Source organism: Lissotriton helveticus, chromosome 3_1 (genome assembly GCF_964261635.1).
Source record: "Lissotriton helveticus chromosome 3_1, aLisHel1.1, whole genome shotgun sequence".
NCBI lineage: Eukaryota > Metazoa > Chordata > Amphibia > Caudata > Salamandridae > Lissotriton > Lissotriton helveticus.
In genome coordinates, this window is record NC_136061.1 from 1,479,604,688 (window position 1) to 1,479,630,611 (window position 25,924).

The 25,924-nt window shown below is 47.6% G+C and overlaps 1 protein-coding gene across 1 annotated transcript in view; it reads right to left on the reverse strand.

Annotated features, from left to right (window-relative positions):
* Window positions 1–25,924, reverse strand: part of LOC144823527 (40-kDa huntingtin-associated protein-like) — an 884,224-nt gene that overhangs the window by 465,019 nt on the left and 393,281 nt on the right. Inside the window, exon 7 of the mRNA XM_078682113.1 lies at window positions 20,056–20,148. Coding sequence (XP_078538239.1) covers window positions 20,056–20,148 — 93 coding nt within the window. The remainder of the gene's footprint in view (window positions 1–20,055; window positions 20,149–25,924) is intronic.

Genomic DNA, 25,924 nt, shown 5'->3' on the forward strand with positions numbered 1-25,924 from the left:
CAGTTGTGCAGGGCCCCTACCATTTGAAGGAACGGCATCCCCAGGCCCATCCTCTGCAGCACCAGGCGCATAAACGGCCACTCCACCGAGTCGAAGGCCTTCTCCATGTCCAGGAACACCGCGAGTGCCTTCCGGTCCTGCTTTACATGCTGCATAGTGCCTAGGACTGTGCGAATATTATATGTTAGGTTCCTACTGGGGATGAAGCCGGCCTGCTCCAGTGCGACCAGCTGAGGAGCTAAAAGCGCCAGGCGGTTCGCCAATACCTTGGCAAATATTTTAGTGTCCACGTTGAGCAGTGACAGAGGTCTATACGAGCTGCACTCATCTCGCACCTTGCCCGGCTTCAGTATTGTGACCAGAAGAGCCTCCCTCATCGATTGCGGCATGCTGCCTTCTACACAAATATCATCAAACAGCGTCGAGAGGTGCGGGAGCAATTTATCCAGAAATGCCCAATAAAAAACCACCGTGAGCCCATCTGCCCCTGGGGCGCTGCAAGCGCGCATGCCTGCCAGGGCTTCAGTGATTTCATCTTTTTCTATCGGGAGTATCAGGAACTCCCTGTGTGTGTTGGTCAACGAAGGTAAGCTAATGTGTTCGAGATATTCAAGTATGTTATCCTCAAGGTCGCCTCTTTTGGATGAGTACAGCTCGGTGTAAAAGGTCTTGAAGGTCTGTGCTATGCCGGTTTCATCCGTTAAGACTACACCCTCTCCCGTTTTTATTTCCGTCACTTGTTGCCGTCCCCTCTTCCCTTTCAAAATTCTAGCCAGGACTGAGCTAGGTCTCTTTCCCTCCCCGTATGTCCGGGCCGATGCATATTTCCCCAGGTGTTTAACTTCTCTGTCAGCTTCCTCATGGTATTCAGTCACTTTATCTCATCACCTATTGCAGTGTCAGAGTGTCTTCGCTGTCTCTCCTCCAAGATCGCCAATTGCCGCTCCAACTCGCCAGTCTTAGTCTAATGGACTTGAGTACACCCAAGTGTTTCGACATCGCTATACCCCTAGTATATACTTTGAAAGCCTCACATATCACTTGGAAATTGTCTACGGAGCCTACGTTAGTCTCAAAAAAGGTATCGATAGCCTCAGCTAGCTCTCCTCGAAATAGCGGGTCTAGGAGGGAATATGGGGGAAACCGCCACGTGAACGGTGGGATGGTCTTCGCTGGGGTGTCCAGTACCAACAGCACTGGCGAGTGGTCAGACAGAGGACCTTACAGTCTCGCAACTGTCCCAACCTGGAGGAGGACGCCAGCCAGTAGTCTATTCTGGTATGGATATCATAGTAGGCCGAATAATGAGTGTACCCACCCTGTTCAGGGTGCCTCGTTCTCCATACATCGTCCAAGTTTAGACCGGTGATCACACTTTGTAGGGCTAGCGCTGCCGCTGTCGGCCTACAAGGGGGACCAGCGGACCGGTCCAGAGCAGGGTCGAGCACTAAATTGAAGTCCCCCCCCCCCCCACAGTAGGTATTCTGTACCATACCCTCTAGCTATCACGGCCAGAGCCTGGAAAAAATCTGGGGCGTCATAGTTCGGGCCGTAGGCGTTAATTATGAAAAATTCCATCCCCTGTCCTGTGCATTTGGAGACAACAAATCTACCTGCCGTGTCCGCCCTCAGAAGCTGGAGAGTGAGTTTCGATTTTGGGTTCACCTAGGTTAGCACTCCCCTGGCATGCGACATGAAGCCCGCTGCAGTTATATTGCCCTCAAGGCCTCTGCTGTGTAGCATTCTGCTCGTTGACGGCAGATGGGTTTCCTGCAGGAGTGCCAGGTCAAAGTGTTGTCGCTGTAGGTAGCTAAGAACCTTCCCGACTTTCCTGTGGTCGTTCAGCCCACGAACGTTCCATGTGAGTGCCCTAAGTTTGGGTGTCTGTGTGGTGTTGTCTTTGTCAGCCGTGTTTGCCATGGAGGTTAAACCTGAATTTTCTGTGAGAGTGTGTCCTATGTGTGTCTATGATCTGTAGCATGCTCAAAACCAAAAACAGTACCTCCCTCTCCCCAATAAACGATCCCAACCCATAGCTCCCACCACCCCCCTCTCACAGCAGACCGCCCCCAACAAGGCCTCGCAGAAACAGCCCCCGCCCCCCCTCCCTCCATCTCTATACCCCAACTGTTCGACCTCCCGCTGGTCAAGCAGAGTGCATTGCGCGCGGGGCCGAGGTTGCCGGACAACAAGCAAGTGATTAGGTTACACAACTTGCCGGTTACCCAGCTCCAGTCGCTCATTGTACCTTATTACATGCATCAGCTAAGATTTTGGATTCAACCTCTAAATACAATACTGGCAGTACTGGCTGCCGCACCAATTGTCGTTGACGCCCCCTCTACCCCCATCCACCCAACAAACCAAAGAGACTCAGACATTCAACAAATGTCCCCGCGTGGCTTTCCACGGCTACTACCATGTGTTCTGCAAATACCTCACCCATGGTCAGCTCTCCTGGGACAGCAGATCATAGTTCTCGGTTCTCCGCCGATCTCCGGATGTAACTACCCCAAGAGCAAAGCCACCATGTACTTCTCTGCCAAGAGCCGGATTACTGTGCTCACTGTGCCTCAGTCACTCCATAGTCTCACCAGGTGTGCAAGAGACAAAGGTTACTCCTGCTCGTCCAGCTGACTGGGCTGGTCCTCGCCGTCCGACGGTTTGTTGGTGTCTCTGCGGTCGTCCCTAGACCATCACTTCAGGGCCTGCTGTAGAGCCTTAGGATCTGTGAAAAGGTGGGAGTGCCCCTGCCGGTTGTCTCGCAGTTTTGCAGGATACAGCATGGCATAGTCTAGTCCAAGTTCACGAAGCTGTCGCTTGTACGGGGCGAAGTGCCTACGGGCCTCCTGCACCCTTGCAGTGAAGTCAGGATATAGTGAGATCTCCGAGCACTCATATTGTAGCGATCTCTTGTCTCTGGCTATCCGGAGTGCCACGTCTCTGCCCCTGTAGTTGAGGAGCTTGGCGATAATGGGACGCGGCGGGGCTCCCGGGCGAGGGCCCAGCGAGCGGTGCGCACGCTCAACCACAAACATTGGAGAGAACTCATCTTCACCCAGGAGAGTAATCAGGAGCTTCTCAACAAACTTTTCCATGTTTCCCGTCTGTGCCGACTCCGAAGGCCCGTGATACGAAGGTTAGAGCGACGAAAGCGGGCCTCCAAGTCTTCGGTTTTCTCCTGTAGCGTTTGCATGAGTTTCTCTATCTTCTTGTGATCCGAGTCCAGCTCCGTTTGTGCTTCCTCTACCTCCGTGATTCTTCTTTCGGACAAGTCTAATATTTCAGCGTGCTAGTCAACGCGTTCCGCCATGCGGTCCATCCTCTAGGTGAGGGCATCGATCTTGGTGCCTATGGATGACATGCTATCCTGGAGGCCTTTTCCCATGGCTAAGAGCATGGTTTTAATGTCCGAGTATTCAGTGTTGTCTGCTCCATCAGCCGATATGGCCTTATCTGCGCCCAAGGCCTCCTGAGACTTAGAGCGGCGTTGGTCGAAAGTAAGCTTGCTCTGAGTCTTGTCGCCCTTTCCGCATGGCGCCTGACGGGTATGAGGAGCCTAGGCAGCGCAGCCAATCCGTCGTGTACCGCTCGCGTAGGATCCGCGCAGGCAAAAACGTTCAGTGCCGCTTAGTGTAGGCCCGGGGTCATCACAGCCCCGCCACTTCAATACGTCGCGAATCTGAGCCCTATAACACCACCGGGTTTGTGACACTGCTCAGTCTCGCCCACAGGACTGGGTCTCTTCTAGTTGGCGCTGTCGGTGAGGGCTCCCAAGGTCAAAGGTCTTATTTCACCACGGGCCGAGCTTGTAGGCCCAGTCTTAAGCCAGTAGTGCTTTAACCTAGTGTAGCGCCTCCAACACCCACTAGTTGGTCGGAGTCTTTATCCTTAGATCCGCCAGAGTGAGGTCCTCTCATAATTACCGCCCAATAATAGTGCCATCGCCAGTATGGGTAACCCTCCTTCTCGTTAACGTTATGGTTTGTGACCGGGGCTCCGCTATGCACCCCAGCCCCCAGTCAGGCCACAATATCGGAGCTGAGAGAGATTTGCGCCGCTTTGTGTACACCGCAGCCTCCAAAAGCGCCTCAAGGCAGAGCCTCACCTTGTCAGCAAGAGTGCAAGTTCCAGGCGCCACACCCGCTTGTAGGCCGCGGTGGTGACTGTTCGCCTGCTGCGCCGCATCACTCCGGGCCTCAGTAGGATGGGGGGGGGGCGGGCGAAGGCAGAGTCGCCCCCCCCTCGCTGTAAGTCCTCGCAGCTCGATTTGGCGACACCAGTCCTCAGCCGAGCACTCTCTGGGTGTTAGCGCTCAAGGGGTCCGAACGCACAGGCATGCAGCTCGGATCCAGGCTACACTCAAGGACGCGGCTCTGCGGCCCCTCACGTCACCAGCCGCGCCTCTCGCACTTTCCGATGTTTCCGCGCCTTATCTCGCGCGTCGGGTCTCCGCCGCTTGCTCACGCCATAAATCAGAGGGGCAAAGAATCGCCCACAGATGGTCGCACTGATGCAGGATAATTCAGGATAGGTTTAACAACGACTTTGGATCGTGGTCACGCTCCAGGCACCAAAGGCACATGAGGTGCAGATTGGTGGCCGACATCAACTTGTGACAGGAGTCACAGGGCTTGAAGCTGGTCCAGCAATGGAACATCTTGTGAGACCAGGAGTCGAAGACTCAAAAAAGAGGTTGACAAAAGTCGAAATAGTGCTTTGTCAAAAAGTGACTAAGGGTCGCTCTCTCTCTGGATCTGCGCTTGCTGGCGCGAAAAAAGAAAGAACTGACAGCGCGCAGAGGCGGGGTCTAAGTAGACACCTCAAAGCCATTCCGGCGACCACTGTGCCAACGACGGACGCGGAGGCGACCAACGCCACCTACCGGCGCGCAGGGTTACTGCTAAGTACCACTCAGATTCCTTTTAGAAAAGTCAAAAGTGTTCCAAGAGACGATGTGCTATCTGGTAGACAAGATCAGTCTAACCCGCAACAGCAAGGATTGCAGGACTGGAGTCTCCAGGAGCATCTCACTCGCAGGCGCAGAGGTGGCAGTGGCTGCCTTCAGAGAGTAACACTCTCGGCTCTGTTGGGGAAGCGGTTGGGTGTCCTCAACTCTCCTATGGTGCAACAGTAAGTTTCCTTTGATTCCTCCCACAGGTGATGGTGGTTGGGTGGAGGAATGGGGTAGCGGTGAGGAATTCAACAGCTTCTGGTTCCAATCCTTAATCAGGGCTTCGGCCAGCACGGGTTCTCCATCACGGCCTCTCCTTTCAACTATGGCATCAATCACACTACGATCGATTTGTTATGTTATGTTATGTCTTTCTTTGCCAAAGCGCCGGGATGCTCCTCTGGAGTCGCCGTGCGCTATAAAAGAAATAAAGTAACATAACATAACATGGCTCCCTATGGCATACGCGGTTGCCGACTTTCACACTGCACATGGGTAACGGCCTGATCAGCACAGTTGTCTTCTCCTCCCACCTAGTTACAAGAATCCCCTTGCCAGGATCTCCTCACTGGATGCCACTACCTCAAGCGATGATCTCTTTCTCACATGGCACACTGGTCTCTGCAAGAGGCATTTGCTTGTGCTCCAGGCTCCTGGCTCCAGGGGTAGGCACTGCTCCTGCCAACATGGCCTAAAGCATTTAAAGGTAGGTCAGCATTTGATTGTTTTCCACAATAAAAACAAAGCAGGCTTTTTTTTGGGAAAACAAACAAGCAATATCCCTGACATGCAGGCACTCACTTCTGACCAGGCATCATGCCATCAATGGTGGTCACAGGTAAAAATAAATCAACATTAGTAGGCCCACTCAAAACGCAGAAGGCTTTTTGATGCTGCAAAGCCAATGGACCCCTGACAATTGGTCAGTCATCAAGGGGTTTCCAATGGTGGAGGCAGATTAGAACTCGGCTGCCAGAAACTGAGCATGTTCACTACCTCAAAATAGGGCTAAGAAACAGAAAATGGGACAGATGGTGAATCCTCCTTTTTTTAGGAATTTCTCTCTCCACTCCACTGTAAAAGAGGCCCTAAGGTACTCTGTTACTAAGTTATTTGATTGGAGAGGAACCTGAGCATTATGTCAAACTCCAGCAGCTACAGTGGTTAAAGACGCAATCCAAGCATGGTCAGCCAGTCAGACTCGGACTGACGACTAAGGTGTCAGCATTACACTATCAAATATATTTCTAGTTTTCATATTCTGTTTGTTGTGAGATCTGCTGGAGTGTAATCAGTGTTTTCCAATGTTTTAAAAAATTGTGGTTATCAGTATTTACTCTTCTTAGCTCAGCAAAAAATCATGGAGGTGTTGTTTTTCAAGTGCTCGTAAGCAATTTGGATTTTATTTCCTTCCTTTATTCCTATTATTAATAATAATAATAATAATACTTTATTGTGCATGGTTATTTAAAACCTTTACAATATAAATCAAAAAGGATTCAATAAAACATAAATCAAATTTTAACGTGTTAAAACAGAGATTCTGTCCTTAAGACAAGACACAAGATTCCATGGTGAGGTAGCAGCCGCAGAATTAAAAGAAGCTTAACATCATGTTAGACAGCCTATTTATCCTAAAAGCAGGAAGATAAAAAGTAAAAAATTAAGGAATAGATTCTTCCTCCTTGCCTGCCAAGGGAAGATAAAATAAAAAAAATAAAAAAGATGCCAAGGTGGAGGAGAGGATAGTTAAATTATGATAACAGTTCAGAGGAGCCCTATTACCAATCAGTACTAGACAGTGTAAGGGAGGGCAAACGGTGTCACTCTGGAGGATGGGCTTCTGAGGTACCATTTAGCTCATCATTATGGCCCTTTACGGTGCTACTTGAATAGTTTGTTCCTTCAAACTTTTGAAGCGGGCCTCAGCTGTTTCAAGACATTTTACCATTCGGCAACTCAGTTGGATGTCATCTCCTTTGAAGCAGGCTAGCGCCGCTTGCCTGCAGGTCCGTATGTTACGGATGTTGAAAAGTGGTCGCAGGAGGACACGGCGATCTTGGGTGAGCTTGGTGCAGGTAGAGATCAGATGAACTATATTTTCCTTGCCAATCCCGCAGAGTCGGCATGTTATAGGTAGATGTGGCCGTAACCATGGAGGTAGGTGAGCCGCTGACTGCAGTAGACCTAGGCGATATTTCAAGAATTTTAGTGAAGCCTATCTGCAGATAGGTTTGAGGCAAGAGCATATAGTATGATTGAACTGTGAGCCAGCCATGAGCCCGCTCTATTAGGGCGGCTTTGTCCTGCAGCAATGATTCCTTCTGTACTATTTTATTGACCACCTTTTTGAAGAGAGCTGTGGAGCCCCAAAGTTGCTGTAAGCCAAGGTCCTCAATGGCTGCTTCCAAGTACCGCCTTGCCGGGCATGTTTCTTTATTTTGAAGCTCCTTCCACAGGAGAGCGTTTAGGGTCTTCGGGTCCCCCCTGCTTACTTTATGCCATGTTTTTTATGTAGGCTCCCTTGCGCACCAGCTCTTCTTTTTTGTAACCCAAACTCTAATCTCATTTGGGCAGGCGATGCATACCTTGGAAGGCTGAAGATCATGCACAGTGCTTTTGCTACTGTTCTGTCTAGTAAGGGAGCGTCCCTCCCCCTCATAGCTTCGCTGCCATAAGTGATTGCTGGAACTAATTTTGCCTGGGTTACTTTTATGAGAGGAAGCAAGCTTGGCCCCGAAACCGTGTTTTTTAGATTTCTGAGCACCGCTGCAGTGATTAGTCCTCTCCTTTTCATGGCTTCACATTGCGGTTTGAAATTGTCCTTGTGATCTATGATGACCCCCAGATATCGATGTTCGCTGACCTTTTCTAGCTTTCTGGATGACAAGAGCCAGTTTTGTGTTGCTTTCTTTTTTGAAAGGTTAATACACATGATTTTTGATTTTTCACGATTGATGGTAAGCCTGTTAGCAGCGGAATATCTTGAGGTGATGTCCAACAGCCGCTGAAGGCCAACCGGAGTCCGGCTGATGAGTAACAGGTCGTCTGCGTAGAATAAATTTTAAATCTGTGAGCCCCCTAACTTTGGAGCGTGCGAGTTGCATTCATTTAATAGTATCGATAATTCTCCCATACAAAGATTAAAAAGTATTGGGGCGAGTACACAGCCCTGTTTTACTCCTGTATATGTTGGAATCTTTTTTGTTAGACAATCACCGGTGCCGAGCCTAACTTGCACCCATGTCTCGCTGTGTAGGAGAATTAATTGGTTTAAAAGCAGCGGGGGAATGTTCAAGTTGTGTAGTTTTTCCCACAAAAGGTTTCCGTCCACGTGGTCAAAAGCCGAGCTATAGTCAATATAGCACAAGTAAAGTGGGTGGTTCGCTTCTTGGGCCGCATCAATTAATAAACAAAGAGCTAAGATATTAGAGGTAGTTCCCATACCTTTGCAGAAACCTGTTTGGTTGTATGGGATTGCTGAAACTTCGGCTGCCCAAGATGACAGTTCCTCTAGAAGCAGACCTGCGAAATATTTAGCTTCGTTATCGAGCAGAGCCACTAACCGATAATTTTTTGGGTCGCTTTGGTCACCCTTTTTGAAGATGGGGGAAATAATGGCTCCCCTCCATGATGACGGGATTGATGATGTCTGCAAAATCTTGACAAACATTGGTCTGAGGGCAGCTGCCCAAAAATCGCGATCTTGCTTAAATAATATGGGGGGGATCCCATTTGGTCCCGGGGCCCCCTCACGCCTTCCCTTTGATATTCGATAACAGATCGAGGCGCACTTAATTTCAATTGTCTGGTCTTGCTGCTGGGACGCGTAATGGTCACAGCTGAGTGTTAAACGTTCCTCGGTGTCTTTTATGAATTTGGACGTTCCTTGGGTGTTAGTAACAGTACCCTTGAAGTGAGTGCTAAGAAATATTATCCAATCATCTTCAGGGACGAAGGAATTAATGCCTTGATTCCTCCCCGTAGACAAATTGTTGATTTTTCTCCAAAATTGAGCGCTGTTGTTTGATTTGGCGTCATATAGGAGTTTTGCCCACAGATACTCTTCAGATTCTCGCTTAAGCCGCCAAACCAGCCTCCCGCGATCACGCTTTAACAGCCTCAGTTCGTCCTTGGCAACAGGGTCTGTGCTTACCCTTCGTAACTTTTGGGCGATGAGAGTTTTTAGATGTTTTAGATGAACATTATTTGTAAAAGCGTGATTGAGATACCGCGTCGGATTGACAGACTTTCCCCCTCCGTAACGCTGGTTTTTCCTCAGTGTTTTTCCCATGTTTTTGCGTAGTGTTTCTGTAAATTTCTCCCAGCTGGCAATTAGATCTGTTGTTTCATTTTGGGCTTCACCAAGTGCTTGCTTTGCATAGAGAAGGAGGCCCATAGGGTCGTCTGTTCTGCACTTTAATCGCCTATCGTTTGCTGTATAAACTGGTTCATGCCCAATGGCGCGTGCTGGGCTTGAAATTGCAGAAGCCTCTAGAGTCACTTCTTGTGGTAAGTGGTCACTGTAATCAAGTAAACCGATATGGAAGTCAGTTGTCACTTGAAACAAATTACCAGAGAGGAAGGTGAAGTCAATTGTTGAACTGGTTGTTGTACTGTGGAATGTTGCTGCTTGGGGGCGATCCCCTGGGAATCTCCCATTAAGCGCTCGTAAACCAAGTTCTTCAAGAGCTACTAAAAGTCGCTGTGCTGCTTTAGTACTTCTTCCCCCTGATGAGTTGTCCTGAGAGTAATGTTCCAATGCAAATGGATCCTCAATGGTGCTGACTTCGATGGACGATTTATTAAGCATGTTCTGATTGAAGTCGCCGCTAACAATCAGACTATTAGTATCCTCTGCTGTTAATAGCTTCATAAGCTCTTCTTTCAGTTGCAGGGCTCCTTGCTTCTTACCTCGGGGATGTAGGTAAAGGTTGATTAAAATTAACTCTTCCATCTTTCCCTGGTCTCGAATGGAGATTCGTGATACTTGCATTGCATTGGGGGGGTCTAGATTGTATGGTAGCGGGACCACTGTCCGCGTTCTTTTTAACGAACAATAAGTGACGAGGCCCCCTTTTTTGTGGCCAAATCTTGCAGACTGGGTTGGAGGGATGAAATGCAAGGTAAATCCTGGAAGTGGTGGGGGAGAGTCTGACCAAGTTTCTTGCAAGGCCGTGATGTCGAAGCTTTGCAAGTAGAGATTTAGTTCCGAGTCCATAAGCTTATCTCCAATGCCGTTGATGTTCCAGGAGCAGACTTTAAAGTTTTTAAGAGAATTCCCAATTTCTGACTTGTCATGTCAATGTTTTTCCGGCTTATTATTTATAGTCCTGGATAACCATGTCCAGTCTGAGTTAGATCGCTCATTCCCGGCGTATTGCCTTCTTACGCCTGGTCCTTTTGGTTCTGAACTGGCCGGGGAGTTGCTGCGAGCCCCTCGCAATACAGAGAGCGAGTGGTGGTCCTGATTGGCCTGATTTTGTGCGTTCCGGTGTACAAAGTCACTTGCCAAGGGATCTGGGTATCTCGGTTTTACAAATGGGCAAAGTATTATGCCCCAGCTATTAAGTTTCACTTGTTCGTTGAGCACACGCTCAGCCACCTCTGTTGAGGCCCATACAGTTTTAGTGACTTCCACCCCCGGGTGTTCCGGTGAGACTGTGAATTCGACTGAGTCGAGATCCTTGGTGGATATGTTTGTTAGGGTATCAATGGAGTTAAGCAGACGTAGAATGTTACCCCTGTTTAGGATGTCAAAAGCGCCCCTTGACGTGTATTCCGGGATTAATAAAATTGTGGGGTTGCCTAAATGCTCCTTTGTCCGTTTGGGGCTGCTCAGCTGACTTGTGGGGGTAATCTCAACCCTGTTGGATTCCTCTGCTGGCATTCTCTGATCAGGGGCCTTTGATTCATCTGCTTCACTTACAAACTGTTCTGAAGAACTTCCGGTTGGTATGGCTTCAGGGAGATGATCTAATTGTACCCCTTTGTCCGTTTTGGGAGCTGGATTTTTGGTTCTTATGGTGCTCGTGCTAATAATAGTTATTTCCCCACAATCGATCAGACCCTCGCTCGTGTTAGATTTTATAATATTTGCGCTGCCCCTCGGGGCTGGGCCGTCAACTTTTGTTGGGGTCGTCGTGTTAGAAGTGTTTATTTTCGATTCTTTTTCCTTTGACTCGTATGCCACTGGTCCTGAATAGGGAAGGGGCGCGAGTCCAATTCCGTGTCTGTCTCTGGACTCGTTAGGGCCCACTTGTCAGGCGTTGGGTCTGAAGGCAGGATGATGACTTGGTTATTCTTAACTTTCCCTTCAGCCGAAGTGCCTAGCTTTGACTTGCGGCCCTTCCTCCTTTGCTTTCTGCCCCGCTTTGGGGAGCGCCTGTTGTCCCCTGGGACATCCTTTTGGTTGGGTTCCCAAGTCGGGAATGAGCCATTATTCGGAGCTAGAATTTCTCTGTTGTTTGTTTGCCGTGCTCTATTTGTTCTCTCCAGATGACCCGTTGGTAAACTGTTTTTGACGGCCTCTCTGATACCTGTAAGGAGGTTGTCCATTGCTCCAGGCAGTGTAGCAAGCTTGTCCATAATTGCGATGCCAGGACAGTTTGATTGTATAAGTGCTGTCTCCTCTTGTGCTCTTTTGAGCAGACTGTTCAGTTCAGCTAGCTTATTGTCGAAGTTGGCGACAAAAACTGATAGTGAGTGTAGAACTGTTAACTGAAGGTCCATTTTGTCCGATTGATATTGGATGGCGTTAACAGACAGTTGCATTGTATGCAAGAGAGATTCCCATACGTCTACCTTGGTTTGCGGTGATGCGGCCGTGGGGCAGAAATGTGGGGCTTTGCATTTTGGGCTTGTTACAGCTTCTTTTGGGGCCACATGAGGCTGAGAGGTATAGCGGGCGACCAATTCTTCCCACTCTTCTTGCGTGGGATACGAAGCCACTGGGTCCAAAGCTTTTGATCGAATGGTGACTGTGGTTGCCTGCACCGGGAGATGACCTCGAGGAGGGGTTAGGGGTTGCTCAACCTGTGCCGAATTATGAACTTGTGCCTGAAGCACGAGCGGCTCCGGTGCCGTAGAGAGGTCCCCCAACCGAGACTGTCCCGGTGTTATATCAACATATTCTACGGTTACCCCTGAGCACTTACTAAGTTCTGGTTGCTCTTGCCCGAGATCTTTTGAAAAGGGTATGTTTTTCTCTACCGTAGGGTCCTGTATTGGTCCGGGGGAGCGTTGCCCTGCCCCTGTTGCAGGACCTAGGATCCTCACATTCAAGTTGCTTGCTGTGCTAGGAGCTGGTGCTGGAGAAGCCGGGACTTCTGGAGTGCCAGGGATGCTATGCTCCTTAAGAGCCTTTTGAACCCCTGGATTTTTCTCAGAATCTCTGGCGATCTTGGACCAGTCTTCTGGGGAGCATTTTTCTCCCGATGGTTTGGTGAAGACCTTCTGGGCCGATTTTATTGTAGAACCCATACTAAGGGCACTCTGAATAGAATCTTGCTGTTTGCTCGTGAATGCCTTTGATTTTAATTCATGCACCTGGGACTGAATTAAGCCCGGGTCAGGATCGAGGCCCCACTTTCTGATGGTCATCGAAAAGGTTGCCCCTCTGTGGGATTCGCTGTAATTTCCACTGTGGTTTTCGGTCTGTGAAGTGTCAGGGCAGTCCCTCTCGTCGCTGTCTTCTTCTCTGACATCTTCTTCTTCTCCTCCTCCTCCTTCTGCGTCTTCGTCATCCAACGCCTCCGGGGGGGGGGGCTTTCTTTTCAACCCTCTCATTGGTTCTTTCTTTTGCTCAGTCTGATTCTCTTGTTCTGATGCGTAGGAGACCGGTAGTATCGGTGTTGGCAGGTTGTTGGGCTGCCGAGTGTTCAGGCAAAGGACCGAGCCTGCGTCCTTGATGAATGAGAATTTTGTATAGATTTTTGGTTGGAAGCTTAACCCTTTGAGGTTTTGTGAAAGCTCAAGGCTTGGAAGGCGTGGGAGAAAGGGGGTCAGGGGGATCAACCGCTCATCCCCCCCTCCCTCACCCCCATCCGCTACCCCCTTTTTCGGTTCTTCTTCTTTGCCGACACTCAGAGTCTGTGTTGGAATTCTTGTTGCCCTTATTTGCTCTCTTCGATCTTTTAGAAGGGTTCAGGGGTACCTGTGGGTCCCTGGATCTCCCGGATCTCATTATGATCTTTTTGTCTTCCTGCTTTTGTTCCAACCCCTTGTTCTCAACTTCTTGATTCTTCGACCTCTTCTTCGCGGGGTATTGCCTTTGCCTTAGCCCTTACTGCGCTTGCTCCCTAGGTTCCCTTGAGCCCTTTGGGCCCAACACCCGTGATTGAATAATCAGGTCTGGTAGGGTCTGGAATAGGCTGCTGAGGCCTGGAGGTGGGGGAGCCAAAAGACGGTGGCCACGGGTTGGTGTGGCTAGGTCCTAAACAAATGCTGTCGCGTCTGTGGTTGAGTTGCTACTTCCTTCCTTCTAACACCTCGACGTAAAAACACTGAGGCGTCCCCCCTGAAAGTGCCACTCGTGGAGTCTCTTCCTCCTGCTCTTAATATTATTGTAACCCCGCCTCTGCCTTGGAGGTTTGCAAGTAACTCTTTCCTTCCAACTACCTAGGCCGCCGATTCCAGCCCAGCCACGACCGCTGGGTAGTAGGGTAGTAGGGTAGTAGGGCTGCAACCTCCGTCTCTCTCACTTACAGGAGGGGGCAGGATGGAGAGGGGGGAAGCAGACGACTCTCCCCCACACACCCCCTCTCCCCAGCCGTGTGCGAAAGGTGAGAAGAGCGCTTGGGGCCCGCTATTCACTCGCTGCTCACTCCGCACTAATCCACTGCCCCAGCTCACCTGCTCTCTGTCTGCCGGCCGCAGCGGAGGTTTGAGTAGTGGAGTTGCGGGACTCTTTTTCCTACTGCGGCTGGCTGCTCCGGCTGTGGCTGGGGCACGACCGAGGCTCCCACTCCCCAGCCCCCCTCGCTCCTGGCTGTCGGCTGGTCCGGGGGAGCAAGAGGGGGCTGCTGCGGACTGCTGCGGGCTGGGAAACCCGGACTGGATCACCTCTCCTGCAGCGCCTATGCACGTAGTTGCTGCGTGGTGTGAAAGACTCCTTAACGGCTCCGGCCACGTTAAGTTGAGTTTTAGTTTTAATTTTTTAGTTTTTATTTGCACTATTTATTCCTATTATTAGTTCTTACTTCCTTCTTTTCATCCTCCAAAATTCCTTTCCTTGTACCATTTCCTTGAATTTTCTCCTACAAGTCTTTACATTATTTCTCTCACCTCTATTGCTGATCTATTTTCCCAGCACTCTCTCCACAACACAAAGTCCACCACATGTCCAGGGTGCGCCTAGATAGTGATATATTTACACCTCGATAAATAGCTTCTTAGGGATCATTTAAGACACGCCCATTCAAGACATAAGATATACATTTTCGGTGCTCTGTTAGTGCAAAATAATGATTTTTTTTTTATAATCAAATTTTTATTAAAGTTTTTGGTACAAGTAAAATTCATTGGTAAAGAGTCACATATCACATTTAAAAACCCCTGTACCCCCCCCCCCGCCCCCGATGACCACACAAATCACATTAGTCACTTCTGATTAGGGAAATAGTCTTGCTACAACAGACCGGCAGAGCAGATCGGAACCCTTCAAGGTGGAAGCCGGCCAAACCATTTGCCCCACACTCTGTTGAACATCTCTGGGCACCCCCGAGCCTCGAAGAGGGACTACTCCTGCACCCCACACCAGTCCACCCCCCTCCTCCATTTCTGCAGTGCTGGTGCCTCAACTTGCGACCATCTAGCAGCTATATCTCATTTCGCCACAGCTAGCGCTGTTCCCAGGAAGCGCCTATCAGTCCGGGAGCCATCCAGGCCGTCGAACACCCCCAGTAGTAAGTGCTTTGGGTCGTGGGGAACTACCCATCCCAAGACCTGCATGAGCTCCCGCTCCACCCACCCACCCCCCAAGAACAAATTCAAAGCCGGGCATAACCACACCATATGGTAGAAGTCGGCTGGCGCACCAGAGCAGCGCACGCAATCCGGGGAGGCACTTATGTCAGCGCGGAAAAGACGCGCCGGGGTGAGGTAGGCAGCGTGGAGATAGTAAAGCTGGACCAAGCGTAGTTTAGAAGAAGTGGTCAGGGTTTTGGGCACCATAAGGGCGTCACGCCAGTCTGCTTCGTCCAAAGGACCCACGCATCCCTCCCATTGCTCCCTAAGCCGGTCCAGAGATGTGGAACAATTATTTACCAGGGCGCTGTATATACGGGACACCCCCACTCTCCCCAGATTACCCATCATGACTTGTGCTTCTAGGGGGCTAAGTTCCGGGAGGGGGGTGGGCGTTGGGAGGTGTATGTGAAGGGCGTGGCGGAGTTGCAAGCATTTGTAGAACTGGGAGTGTAGGAGAGTGTGTCTGTGCTGTAGATCAGAAAAGGAGCGCATATGGCCCCCTACCCACACGTCACCGAGTTGTGTTATACCCACCAAGTCCCGACGGCGGAAGCCTTCCAGGGATGAGACCTCACTCAACCAGGTGCCATGCCAAAGGGGCGTCTGTCTAGTAAGCTTCTGGTCCCAGGTCACCAAGCAGAGGGCAGCGCGCCAGGCAATGAGGACCGACCTGGTGAGTGGGGGCAGGGTTTGTCGCACCGGGGAGCCGTATAGGAAGCTTTGAATCTGCGGAAAGTCTAGGGTTGTAAGCTCCACCCGGTAAGCTGGGTCGGATCAGCCGCCCGCGAACCAATCATGGATCACTATGAGTTTTGCAGCTAAGTAGTAAAAATGGAGGTTGGTGACTCCCATTCCACCTTCGAAGGGGAGAATCCGGCAATGGGACAGGGACATACGCGACCTTCCACCACCCCACAAAAACCGAATGAGTGTGCCATCGAGTTCTCTAAACCAGCTACTGGGGAGGGGGACCAAGGTGTTCTGTAGGATGTAGAGTAAGCGGGGGAGGATCATCATTTTGAAAGGAGCACTTCTGCCAAGCGGGTTAAGGGGGAGAGATTGCCAATTTCTAAGGTCAGTTTCCATCCGGGTGACCAGGGGGGTGATGTTAAGGGTCCACTCCAGCTCTGGCAGAAGGGTCACCCACACTCCCAGATACTTAAATGACTGCCTCCGAAGGGGGATCACTTCCTGCCAATCGAAACACTCCCGGGAGGGGTGAAGGGGGACCAGGGTAGACTTCGCCGGGTTGAGACAGAGGCCCGAAACCTGTTCAAACTCGGAGAGGGCCAGTAAAGACCTAGGACCAGAGTGTTCCGGGTCGGCCAAGTAAAGCAGAACATCGTCCGCGTACAAGGCAATTTTATCCACCTGCCTCTGATCCCACATCCATCCCTGGATAAGGGAGTCCTGCCGGATCAGCGCCGCCAGATTGCACCACTGACCAGGACATAGGCGCTAGGGCGGTTATAAAGGACCTGGATCAGATGGCGGAAGGGAAGGCCGAAACCCATGCGTTCCAGAACATCCCTTAAATATCCCCAATCCACTGTGTCAAAGGCCTTTTCAAAGTCCACAAGGAGAAGCGCCAAGTACGGGGATAGTCGGTGTCGATGGGCCAGTGCCAGGCGGAGGCGACGAATGCAATGACGGGTGCCTCTGGCTGGCATGAACCCGCATTGGTCAGGGTGGATCAGGTTGGATAGAAGGGGCCGAAGTCTTTGGGCTATCGCTGTAGCAAAGATTTTAATTTCAGTGTTTATCAGCGAGATTGGGCGGTAGTCAGAGCAGTTTAGGGAAGGTGGCTGTGTCTTCGGGATGATCACAATGGTCGCCACGTCAGATTCGGATGGGAAGGACCCATCTTCAACCACCTGGCGGAAGAGCTCCGTTAAGTGGGGGACCAGGTCGTCACGGAACTAGAGTAGTATTCTTGGGGGAATTCATCGGGTCCGGGCGTCTTGCCGGAGTGCAGCATGGTGATAGCCCCATGGATTTCCTCCTGGGTAAGAGGGCCATCCAGGGAGTCTGCCATTCCATGGGGGAGGCAGGGAAGGCAAGTCCCAAATTTCTCCAACAAAGCAGCAAGGGAGGCTCTGGGGGGGCGTATCATGTACAGGGCCACGTAATAGTGGGCGAAGGTTTACACAATAGCCACAGATGACACTCAGTGAGCCCCATCGGCTGTTCGGATATCTGGAATGATGCGATGTGCCCTAGGGTAGGATATCAGGTTGTGGAGCAGTTTGCCATTCTTGTCACCCGATCCGTAAATACGGGCCACGGAGGAGAATCATAGCATTTTGGCCGACTGTAGGGAGAGCCGCCGGATCTTGTCTCAGACCAACGCCAGCTGGCTAGAGGAATCAGCGTTGTTCTCGGCCAGTTGAGCCCGTTCCAAATGAACAGCTCGGGACTCCAGCTGCGCCAGTTGGGTGACCTGGGCTGCGCGTTTGGCATGTACTAACCCCCTGGCCACCCCTCGAACCACCGTCTTTCCCGCTTCCCAAAGTGTACCCTGCGAAGGGACCGAACCTGCGTTGGCGGAGCTCTTGGCTAAGAGCTTCCACCAGTGAGGAATCTTGGAGGAACCAGGCGTTGAAGCGCCAGGTCGTCTTGGGGCCTGTAGAGGAAGATAATGATTTAATGCCCGGTTCTCTGTGTTGCAAAACCAAGAAAGTACCAGAGTAATGAATGTGGTCTTACTTTCTGTTCGCTGATCTTTTCTATTCATGCTCTATGGCCAAAGGGGAGAAGTCTGCTAAGAAATTAGTAAGCATAATGTTAGATATAGGGATTTTAGAGAAAGCAACCTGTGTAGCTGTACAAAGAAGTAGATGAGTTGGTAAAAAAAATTACAGACCTGCAAGATGCTTTGGGTTGTTTGTATGTGCAGTCAACACTGCGAATGACGTTTATTATATACTGTAGTTTATTTGTAAGTGGGTTTGAGGACAACTAAGTATTGATTTTCAAAGTGCATGTTGGGGTTTGACTATTTGAAAGCAGTGCGGAGACTCTGATCGGCTGGGCTTGTGTAAAAGCTGCACTAGGCCCTTTCTTTATCGTTGTGTTATGTGCAGGGTTCACTGTTCTAGTTGTTCTCACACCTTTGGAAAATAAAGCATAGCTCAATATACCATCATAAGATATGGATACCCTGTTTTTAAAGTAGATTTTGCAGAGGCAGGATTTATTTTGGCACAGTTGGCTTCAAGCTTTGTTATGCCGTACAGAAGTACGAATGAAAGTTGAACTTGGTGATCCTGTTTTTATATAATGAACACATTCTAGTCTGGTGTGCCTGCTCAGAAGGGGGGGGCATGCACTTCTTGCTGCTAAGATTGATGTGTCTGAAGCACATACTACGAAAGAGAGCAGCGGGTGCTGCTTCATGTTTCTAAGTTTCACTGTCTGCATCTTGTGCAGGAACATGTGTATGTTTGAATGTAACATATACGCTGGAGGCAACGCAGTTTCAGCAAAACCGATTCATGGACCCATGTTAGATCATATATGAAATTCTCCATAACTGATGAAGGGGTTTATATTATCTTTCCTGTCTTTCTGAACAAGGAGATGGGGCTCCAATAGGCATGATTATCAAACCACCGCACTGTAAAACTAAGCACAGTGATGGGAATAGTTCTTTCTAGGAGCACACTGATTCTGAAGGAGTACTTATGCACAGTCATCTTTGTTACCATAATCCTGGTACTGAGCTCTGAGAAACCAAAGCTGTTACCCATGACAACTTAGCAGTGCCTCTTTCCCTGGACAGAGACCCTGCAAACCAGCTGGTCAAGTATGCCAGGAACAATGAGCTGAAGCCATATGAGGTCAGCCATGCTTCCAAAACGGGAGACAGAGTAGGTCCAGGGATTACAGGAGCCTTGTGAATGGTCAAAAAGGCATATTAAGGGACTTATACAATATACAATTAGTGGAGGGTCTAAGGGGAAGATATTTAAAGACCAAGGGACATTATACCCCCCATTCGTAATATAGCTAAACAACAGAAAATGTCACTGGTCTATCATTCGGCATGGGCGAAAAAACAGTAAGCTCAGTGTCTACCCAGAGTGTGTTCAGAAAGGAAGGAGGAATGAATCCCACCAGCCCTCCCAATGGCAGAGATTCATCATCTGGGATTACTGAAGAGATGGTCCGACTAAGGGGCCACACACCTGTTGGTATCGTTTGTTGCTCCAATCCAAAGGAACCACCAGTGATGGATCATACCAGAGAATATGTATGTTCTATGGTGTGGGATAGAAAGTGCAGTGTGAAAATAATCAAAAGTGCAGTATAAAATTGGCTACCATGGATATAAGGGATACATTTTATTGGGGAAGTATCATGGTGTCAACATTAAAACAGAGTGTTGGACAGTTTTAAATAATAACTGTCATCTTACAAGTTGGAAATGGTCAACCAACTTGTAAGATGACAGTTATTATTTAAACCTGTCCAACACTCTGTTTTTAACGTTGACACCATGATACTTCCCCAATAAAATGTATCCCTTATAACATGGTAGCCAATTTTATACTGCACGTTTGATTATTTTCACACTGCACTTTATATCCCCCACCACAGAAAATACATATTCTCTGGTATGATCCATCACTGGTGGTTCCTTTGGATTGGAGCAACACACGATACCAACAGGTGTGTGGCCCCTTAGTTGGACCATCTCTTCAGTAATCCCAGATGATGAAGCTCTGCCATTGGGTGGGCTGATGGGATTCATTCCTCCTTCCTTTCTGAACACACTCTCGGTAGACACTGAGCTTACTGTTTTTTCGCCCATGCCGAATGATAGACCAGTGACATATTAAGGGACTTACCATGGCCCACATGGGTTGTTGTTGGAAAACCCACGGAAGGTGGAGGCTGCCCTTTTACTGCTTTAACACTAAAGAGCACCAAAGCAGTAAAGTGTAGAAAAAAAGTGCTTTCCTAATTGTACGTAAAAGCAAACGTTCTCATCTTCAGTCCTTTTTTTTTGTTAGAAACTGCTTTAACTGAAAACCGGGAACAATAAATATTAATATGGAGAGTACAATTATACTAATATGCATTCAAGCCCTTTTCCCATGTACAGAATAGATTGTGAAAAGTCACATTACCTATGGGGGTACCACTCCCATTGCTGTGAAGTCCTTTCTCTTGAGCCAGTAGCTGCATCTCAGTAAACACAGTCAGAGCCCCATCATAATCCACTATACAAAAGCAAAGATAAATGTCACTGAAGAAAAGGTCTTACTACACTAGAGCATAAGATATCAGATTTATAGAACATATCATTGAGACTTCAGGAAGTCAGCATAACGTATTGCCCAATAAAACAAGTTAACACATACCTTGTAAATAATACTGAAAATCCTAGCAAGTCACCTATAGAGTAAAATCTCTTCTATCTCCATTTTGTAAGTTAAGGTCTTGGTAGAATAGGATAAATGGCTTACCTGTAATCCTAGCTCTCTTCTAGGGGAATCCTCATCAAAGTCATAAGTACTGAATATCCCTGCCCACATGCGGGGACCCCGGAGCACATATTAAATATATTATATAAATCTATATTCCCAAGACATGAAGACGCATTCCCACACAGATCATTAGTTTTATTTTCAAGGTAGAAGTCTGGCAACATCATCGAGATTCTTTCTTGGCCTTATGCGTTTCGGATCCTCCTGATCCTTGATCACAAGCACTAGCACAGACATCGCACAATACTGCCTCAGTACTCTTATTGCATGTTAATTATCCTTATTGCCCTATGGTGGACCTCTCAGGTGAGTAATTTGTTTTTAGATGCATGCTGAGATATGCAGTGCTAAGACATTGCTTCTTTCCCTCCAGTGGGAGTGCTTGAAATTGCTGCAATAATTGTAATTTTTCATAGCCTTCCAGTGGTCCTCCCGATGTCAAGAGCCAGATGAATAACATTTTCTTTGCCTATCTGCTGTTCCAATGCTTGGCTTAAATCACTCCAACCAAACTGACCCACAATTCCTTTTACTGTGTTGATACAGTCTTCCGGCAGGCCTGCAGTATTATATTTCTCTAAGGGTTGCCCAATATGGATTATGTTCTTTACCCTGTAAGCATCTGTTCTTTGCATGTAGAGCTGTAGATTCACATGCTTTGCATACTCCTGCCATCTGGTGTTGGGTCTGGACGTTTGCAAGTTGTTTTTCTTCGAAGAAGTCTTTTCCAGTCAGGTGTAAGGTGACTCCCTTTGTTGGTGATAGTGCTAATGGACTTCGACTCCATTGTTAGATTTTTTTCCCCGCAATAGTGTGAGAATAGCGTAAGTAAGTGTAGTATATACATGTCCATGTGTAAATAATGTAAGTAATAAGAACTGCAACAACTACAGGTGGTCTTCGGAGGGAGGGCGCATGTGAATCTACAGCTCTACATGACGAGAACAATTGCTTTCAGGGTAAGTAACATAATCCGTTTGAGGCATGTGTGCTGTAGATACACAAGCCTTGCATAGACTATATAGCACTATCTTTCTAAGCGGTGGCTAACCAGTGGGTGTTGCAGTTGTTTGAAAAATCGTTCTTTACGCTGCCTATCCTACATTAGCTTCTTGGTGTGCTAATACAGCCACACAATAATGGTTGGTAAATGTGTTGTGTGGATCATGTAGCTGCCTTACATATGTCAGCTATCGGAATATAACCTAAAAAGGCCATAGATGCTCCTATTTTGCGAGTAGAATGTGCTTTAGGAGGTATTAATAACGTTATTTTAGCTTAAACATAACAGGTTTGAATACATTTAACATTCTATCTAGAAATAGTGGATTTAGAGATAAAATTTCCTTTATGAGGTGGAGCAAAGGCAATAAAAGGGTGTTTTGCGAAAACCTTTTGTTCTAGCCATGTAATATAATAGTGCTCTTTTGACATCAATTGTATGTAGAGCTCTTTCTGCTACTAAATCAGGTTGAGGGAAGAAAACAGGTAACTCAAGAACGAAACTGCAATAAACAATTGTGTAATGGTTCAAAAGGTGGACCCATAAGCCTTGTAAGAACAATATTACATTCCAGAAAGGTGCATGCAGTACTCTGGGTGGTATTATTATTTTAAGGCACTGCTATAAAGGCTTTAATTACTGGAACTTTTAATAAGTATAAATATTGTCTATTTTGAAGATACACGGCTACTGCAGCAAGATGTGGTCGAACAGATGTGTAGGCTAAGCCCGCTTGTTGTAGATGCAAAAGATAACAAATAATCTGTTGTATAGATGCATCTAGTGGTTCAATTGTATTTTTATGACAATATATAACAAACCTTTTCCACTTTGCTGTATAACATGCTCTAGTGGTTGGTTTTCTGGCTTCCCTAAGAATTGTTATACAATCTGGTGGTAGATTTAGGTATCCGAATTCTATGATTTCAGGAGCCACACCGCTAGGTTAAGCTCCTTGGTGTTTGGAGGCCTGATTTCTCCATGGTTCTGAGTGAACAGGTTTGAAGTGAGGTGCAGCTTTAGATGTGGAACCACTGATGGTTCTAGTAGTGTGATGAACCATGGTTGACAAACCTATCTGAGAGCAACTAAATTCTGCCTGAGTTTCCGAACTAGAAATGGAAGGAGAGGGAGAGGTGGAAAAGCATAAGCAAATATCCCTGACCAATTCATCCATAGAGCATTGCCTTTGGATAGACGATGGGAGAATATGGGCATTTTGAGGTCTCTGTTGCGGCAAAGAGGTCTAACTGCGGAAACCCCTATTTTCAAAAGTATGGAAGGAGAACCTGGGGATGAAGTTCCCATTTGTGTAATTGTTGCTGCATACTGCTGAGGTCGGCAAAATGGTTGTGCATCATTGGAAGGTGTTCTACCAGAAGAATTTTATGATGTATTGCCCAATGCCAGATGGTCTGAAAGAGGCGTTACAGTTGTAGAGAATGTGTCCCCCCCCCCAGTTTTTGTACATAGGACATAGCTGTCATATTGTCCATTCGGACTCGGGCTAGGACAACTTTCCCTACGAGGTGAGGTCGACAAGCTTTTAGTGCTAGATAGACAGCAAGAACCTTCAGGTAACTGATGTGGAGCCTTTTGTGTTTGTTGACCCACTGGCCCTGAATTGTTAGACGTTGGAGATGGGCATCCCAGCCTGTGAGAGATGAAGGGCCGCCCTTTTGATAGGTTTGGTGTGTTCCACCACTGCGGAGAGTGATGAGCGAGGCTGTCTACCAACACTAGATCTGTTAATTGCCCCTATGACTGATTCCACTGAAGTGCTAAGCATTCCTGTAGAGGACGCATGTGTAATCTTGCGTGAGGCAGTATTGTGATGCATGAAATCATCATCCCTAGTAGCTGCATGAAAGTTGTGACTGTTTGGTATTGAATGTTTTGAAAATGTTGTAATAGTGTTTGGAAGTTTCGAATTCTGGCTGGATTGGGAGAGGCTAGAGCTGTGTAAGTGTTTAATGTTGCTCCCAGATATGTTTGCAGTTGCGAGGGTTGAAGATGGGATTTTTGCACATTGGCTGTAAATCTCAATTGATGGAGAAGGTCTATGGTAGTTTGAGTATGTTGCAAGCACTTTTGGTGTGTGTTGGCATTGATGAACCAATCGTCTAGATATGGTAAGACATGAATTTGTTGCCTTCTTAGATGAGCTGCTACTACTGTTAGACATTTTGTGAACACTCTGGGTGCAGGGGTTACTCAGAACCGGAGTACTTTGAATTGATAGTGGTTTCCTGCTATTACAAATCTGAGATATTTGCGATGTGCTGGAAGAACCGGAATGTGGAAGTATGAGTCCTTCAAGTCTAGTGTTGACATGAAGTCGCCTTGTTGTAGAAGTGGAAGTGCTTGTTGAAGTATTACCGATAGTATGTATAGGTTTAGCGGTCTGAGATCTAATATTGGTCGTAGATACCCATCCTTTTTGGGGATTAGGAAGTAAAATGAGTAAACTGATCCTTGGTGTTGTATTGTAACCAGTTATATAGCTCATATTGTTAGAAGAGCTTTCACTTCTTGATTGAGGAGCTGTTGGTGTTGTAACAAAAGTGTGTGAGTGCAAGGTGGAATATTGGGAGGATTGCTGGTAAGCTCCAGGCAATAATCATTTTGGATAATGTCTAATACCCATTTGCCTTATGTCATTGATTGCCAGATGGGAAGAAATTGTTGCAGTCTTCCCCCGACAGGTGTAAGATGGTCTGGGGGGGAATTACAGGGAAGTCCCTGCTTTTTGGGAGATGGAGAAGTATGTGCCTTTACCTCTGCCTTTGAAATTGTTCCCTCTATAGCAGGTTTTATAGAAACCTCTAGATGGAGAGGGTTTTGTTTGATTTATAGGAGGACTCATTAGGATCTGAGGAATTACTTTTGGATCCTCTATAAACTGAGTGAAAAGGTAACCTCTATTGAATAGTGACTCAAGTGCTCCCATTGATTTTGCCTCCTCTGTATCTTTTTTCATTTTCTCAAGTGATTCATCTACTTGAGGTCCAAATAGATGTTGTTTGCCAATGGAAGCATTGAGAATAGATTGTTGTACTTCTGATTTAAACCCAACGATTCTCAGCCGTGCATGTCTTTTTAGGAGAATGCTGGCGTTAATTCACATTGCCTCAGTACCAGCAGCATCCAGTGCACATCTAATGGAGGAAATCGATATTACTTTCCCCTCCTGCACTCATTTCTGACCTCTTTTCTTATATTCTTCTGGGAAGTTCTGGAGTAGCTCATCTACTTCATCCAGTGGATCCTATCATATCTAGCTAATAGGCCTTGTGTGTTAGCTATGCGCCAATGTTTGGCGGACTGTTCAGCCACTCTTTTTCCTAATGCATCTATTAACTTAGACTCTTTGTCTGAAGGAGGTGCATCTGCTGAAGTCTGTGAATTTTCTCTTTTTCAAGCAGTGGATACCACTAAGGAATCTAAAAGTAAATGCCCTTTGGTAAAAATTGGGTCAGATGGTGGAGGCTTGTATTTTTTGTCAACCCCGAGTCTTAATATACATGCACGTGCAGGGTCTTTAAAAATGTCATCGGCATGGCGCATCATACCTTTTAATGTAGGTAAACTTTGAGTTGTTCTATGTGTAGTTCCTAGTGTTTCAAATAACATATCTTCTTCTAAAGATTCTTTGAGTAGTGTACCTCCATGGTATGAAGGCAGCCCTAGAAATTAACTTCTGGTATGATGTGTTGTCATCAGGAGGTGATGGTTTTGCAGGGTATAGTTAGGATCATTATCTATCGCTGGGTCAATATTATAATCATTCCATGCATCTATTGGTGGTGGACTATTGTCATCCCCATCCCCTTTATCAGGCTCTGTGTGCGGAGAACCCTGTGGTGTAACGTCTAGAGGGTTTGAGCATGGTAGTGGTGAAGATGGTGTAGAGGCTTGAGGATTAGGGTGGAGAGGGCTTGTAGCTATGTCCTTTTTCTTCTTTAGAGGAATTTTGTAACTTGTATCCTCTGAAGAGATCTTCCTTTTGGAAGGTGTTACATATTTTACCAATATATGTTGAGTGTCTAGATGAATGTAATTTTTCATTTGCTGTTTTTCTCTCTTCCTTGTATCTCATTCTTTCTTTCTTAATCTTTCTCTCTTCCTCTCGCTCTCTGTCTCTTTTTCTCTCTCTCACTCTTTCTCCCTCTCTCTTCCTAGCTCTCTCTTACTCTTTGCCTCTCTCTCTTCCTCGCTTTCTCTCTCTGTCTTCCTCTCTCTTCTCTCTCACACTGTTTCTCTCTTTCTCTCTTCCTTGTATCTCTGTCTTTCTCACTCATTCTTTCTCTGTCTTCCTCTCTGTTCCCAGATGGCATTGGATTGGACTCCAGCTGTTCCACCATAATTTCCAGGATAGGTTCTTGAGGCTTTTGAAGGGCATCTTTTATTTTCAGTGCCGAGCTGGACCTGTCTTTTTTATCCTTTGGTGCTGAAGGTGATTTGTCATGGCTCGAGCTGGAAGGCTTAGTTTGCTGGTTTGGTGCC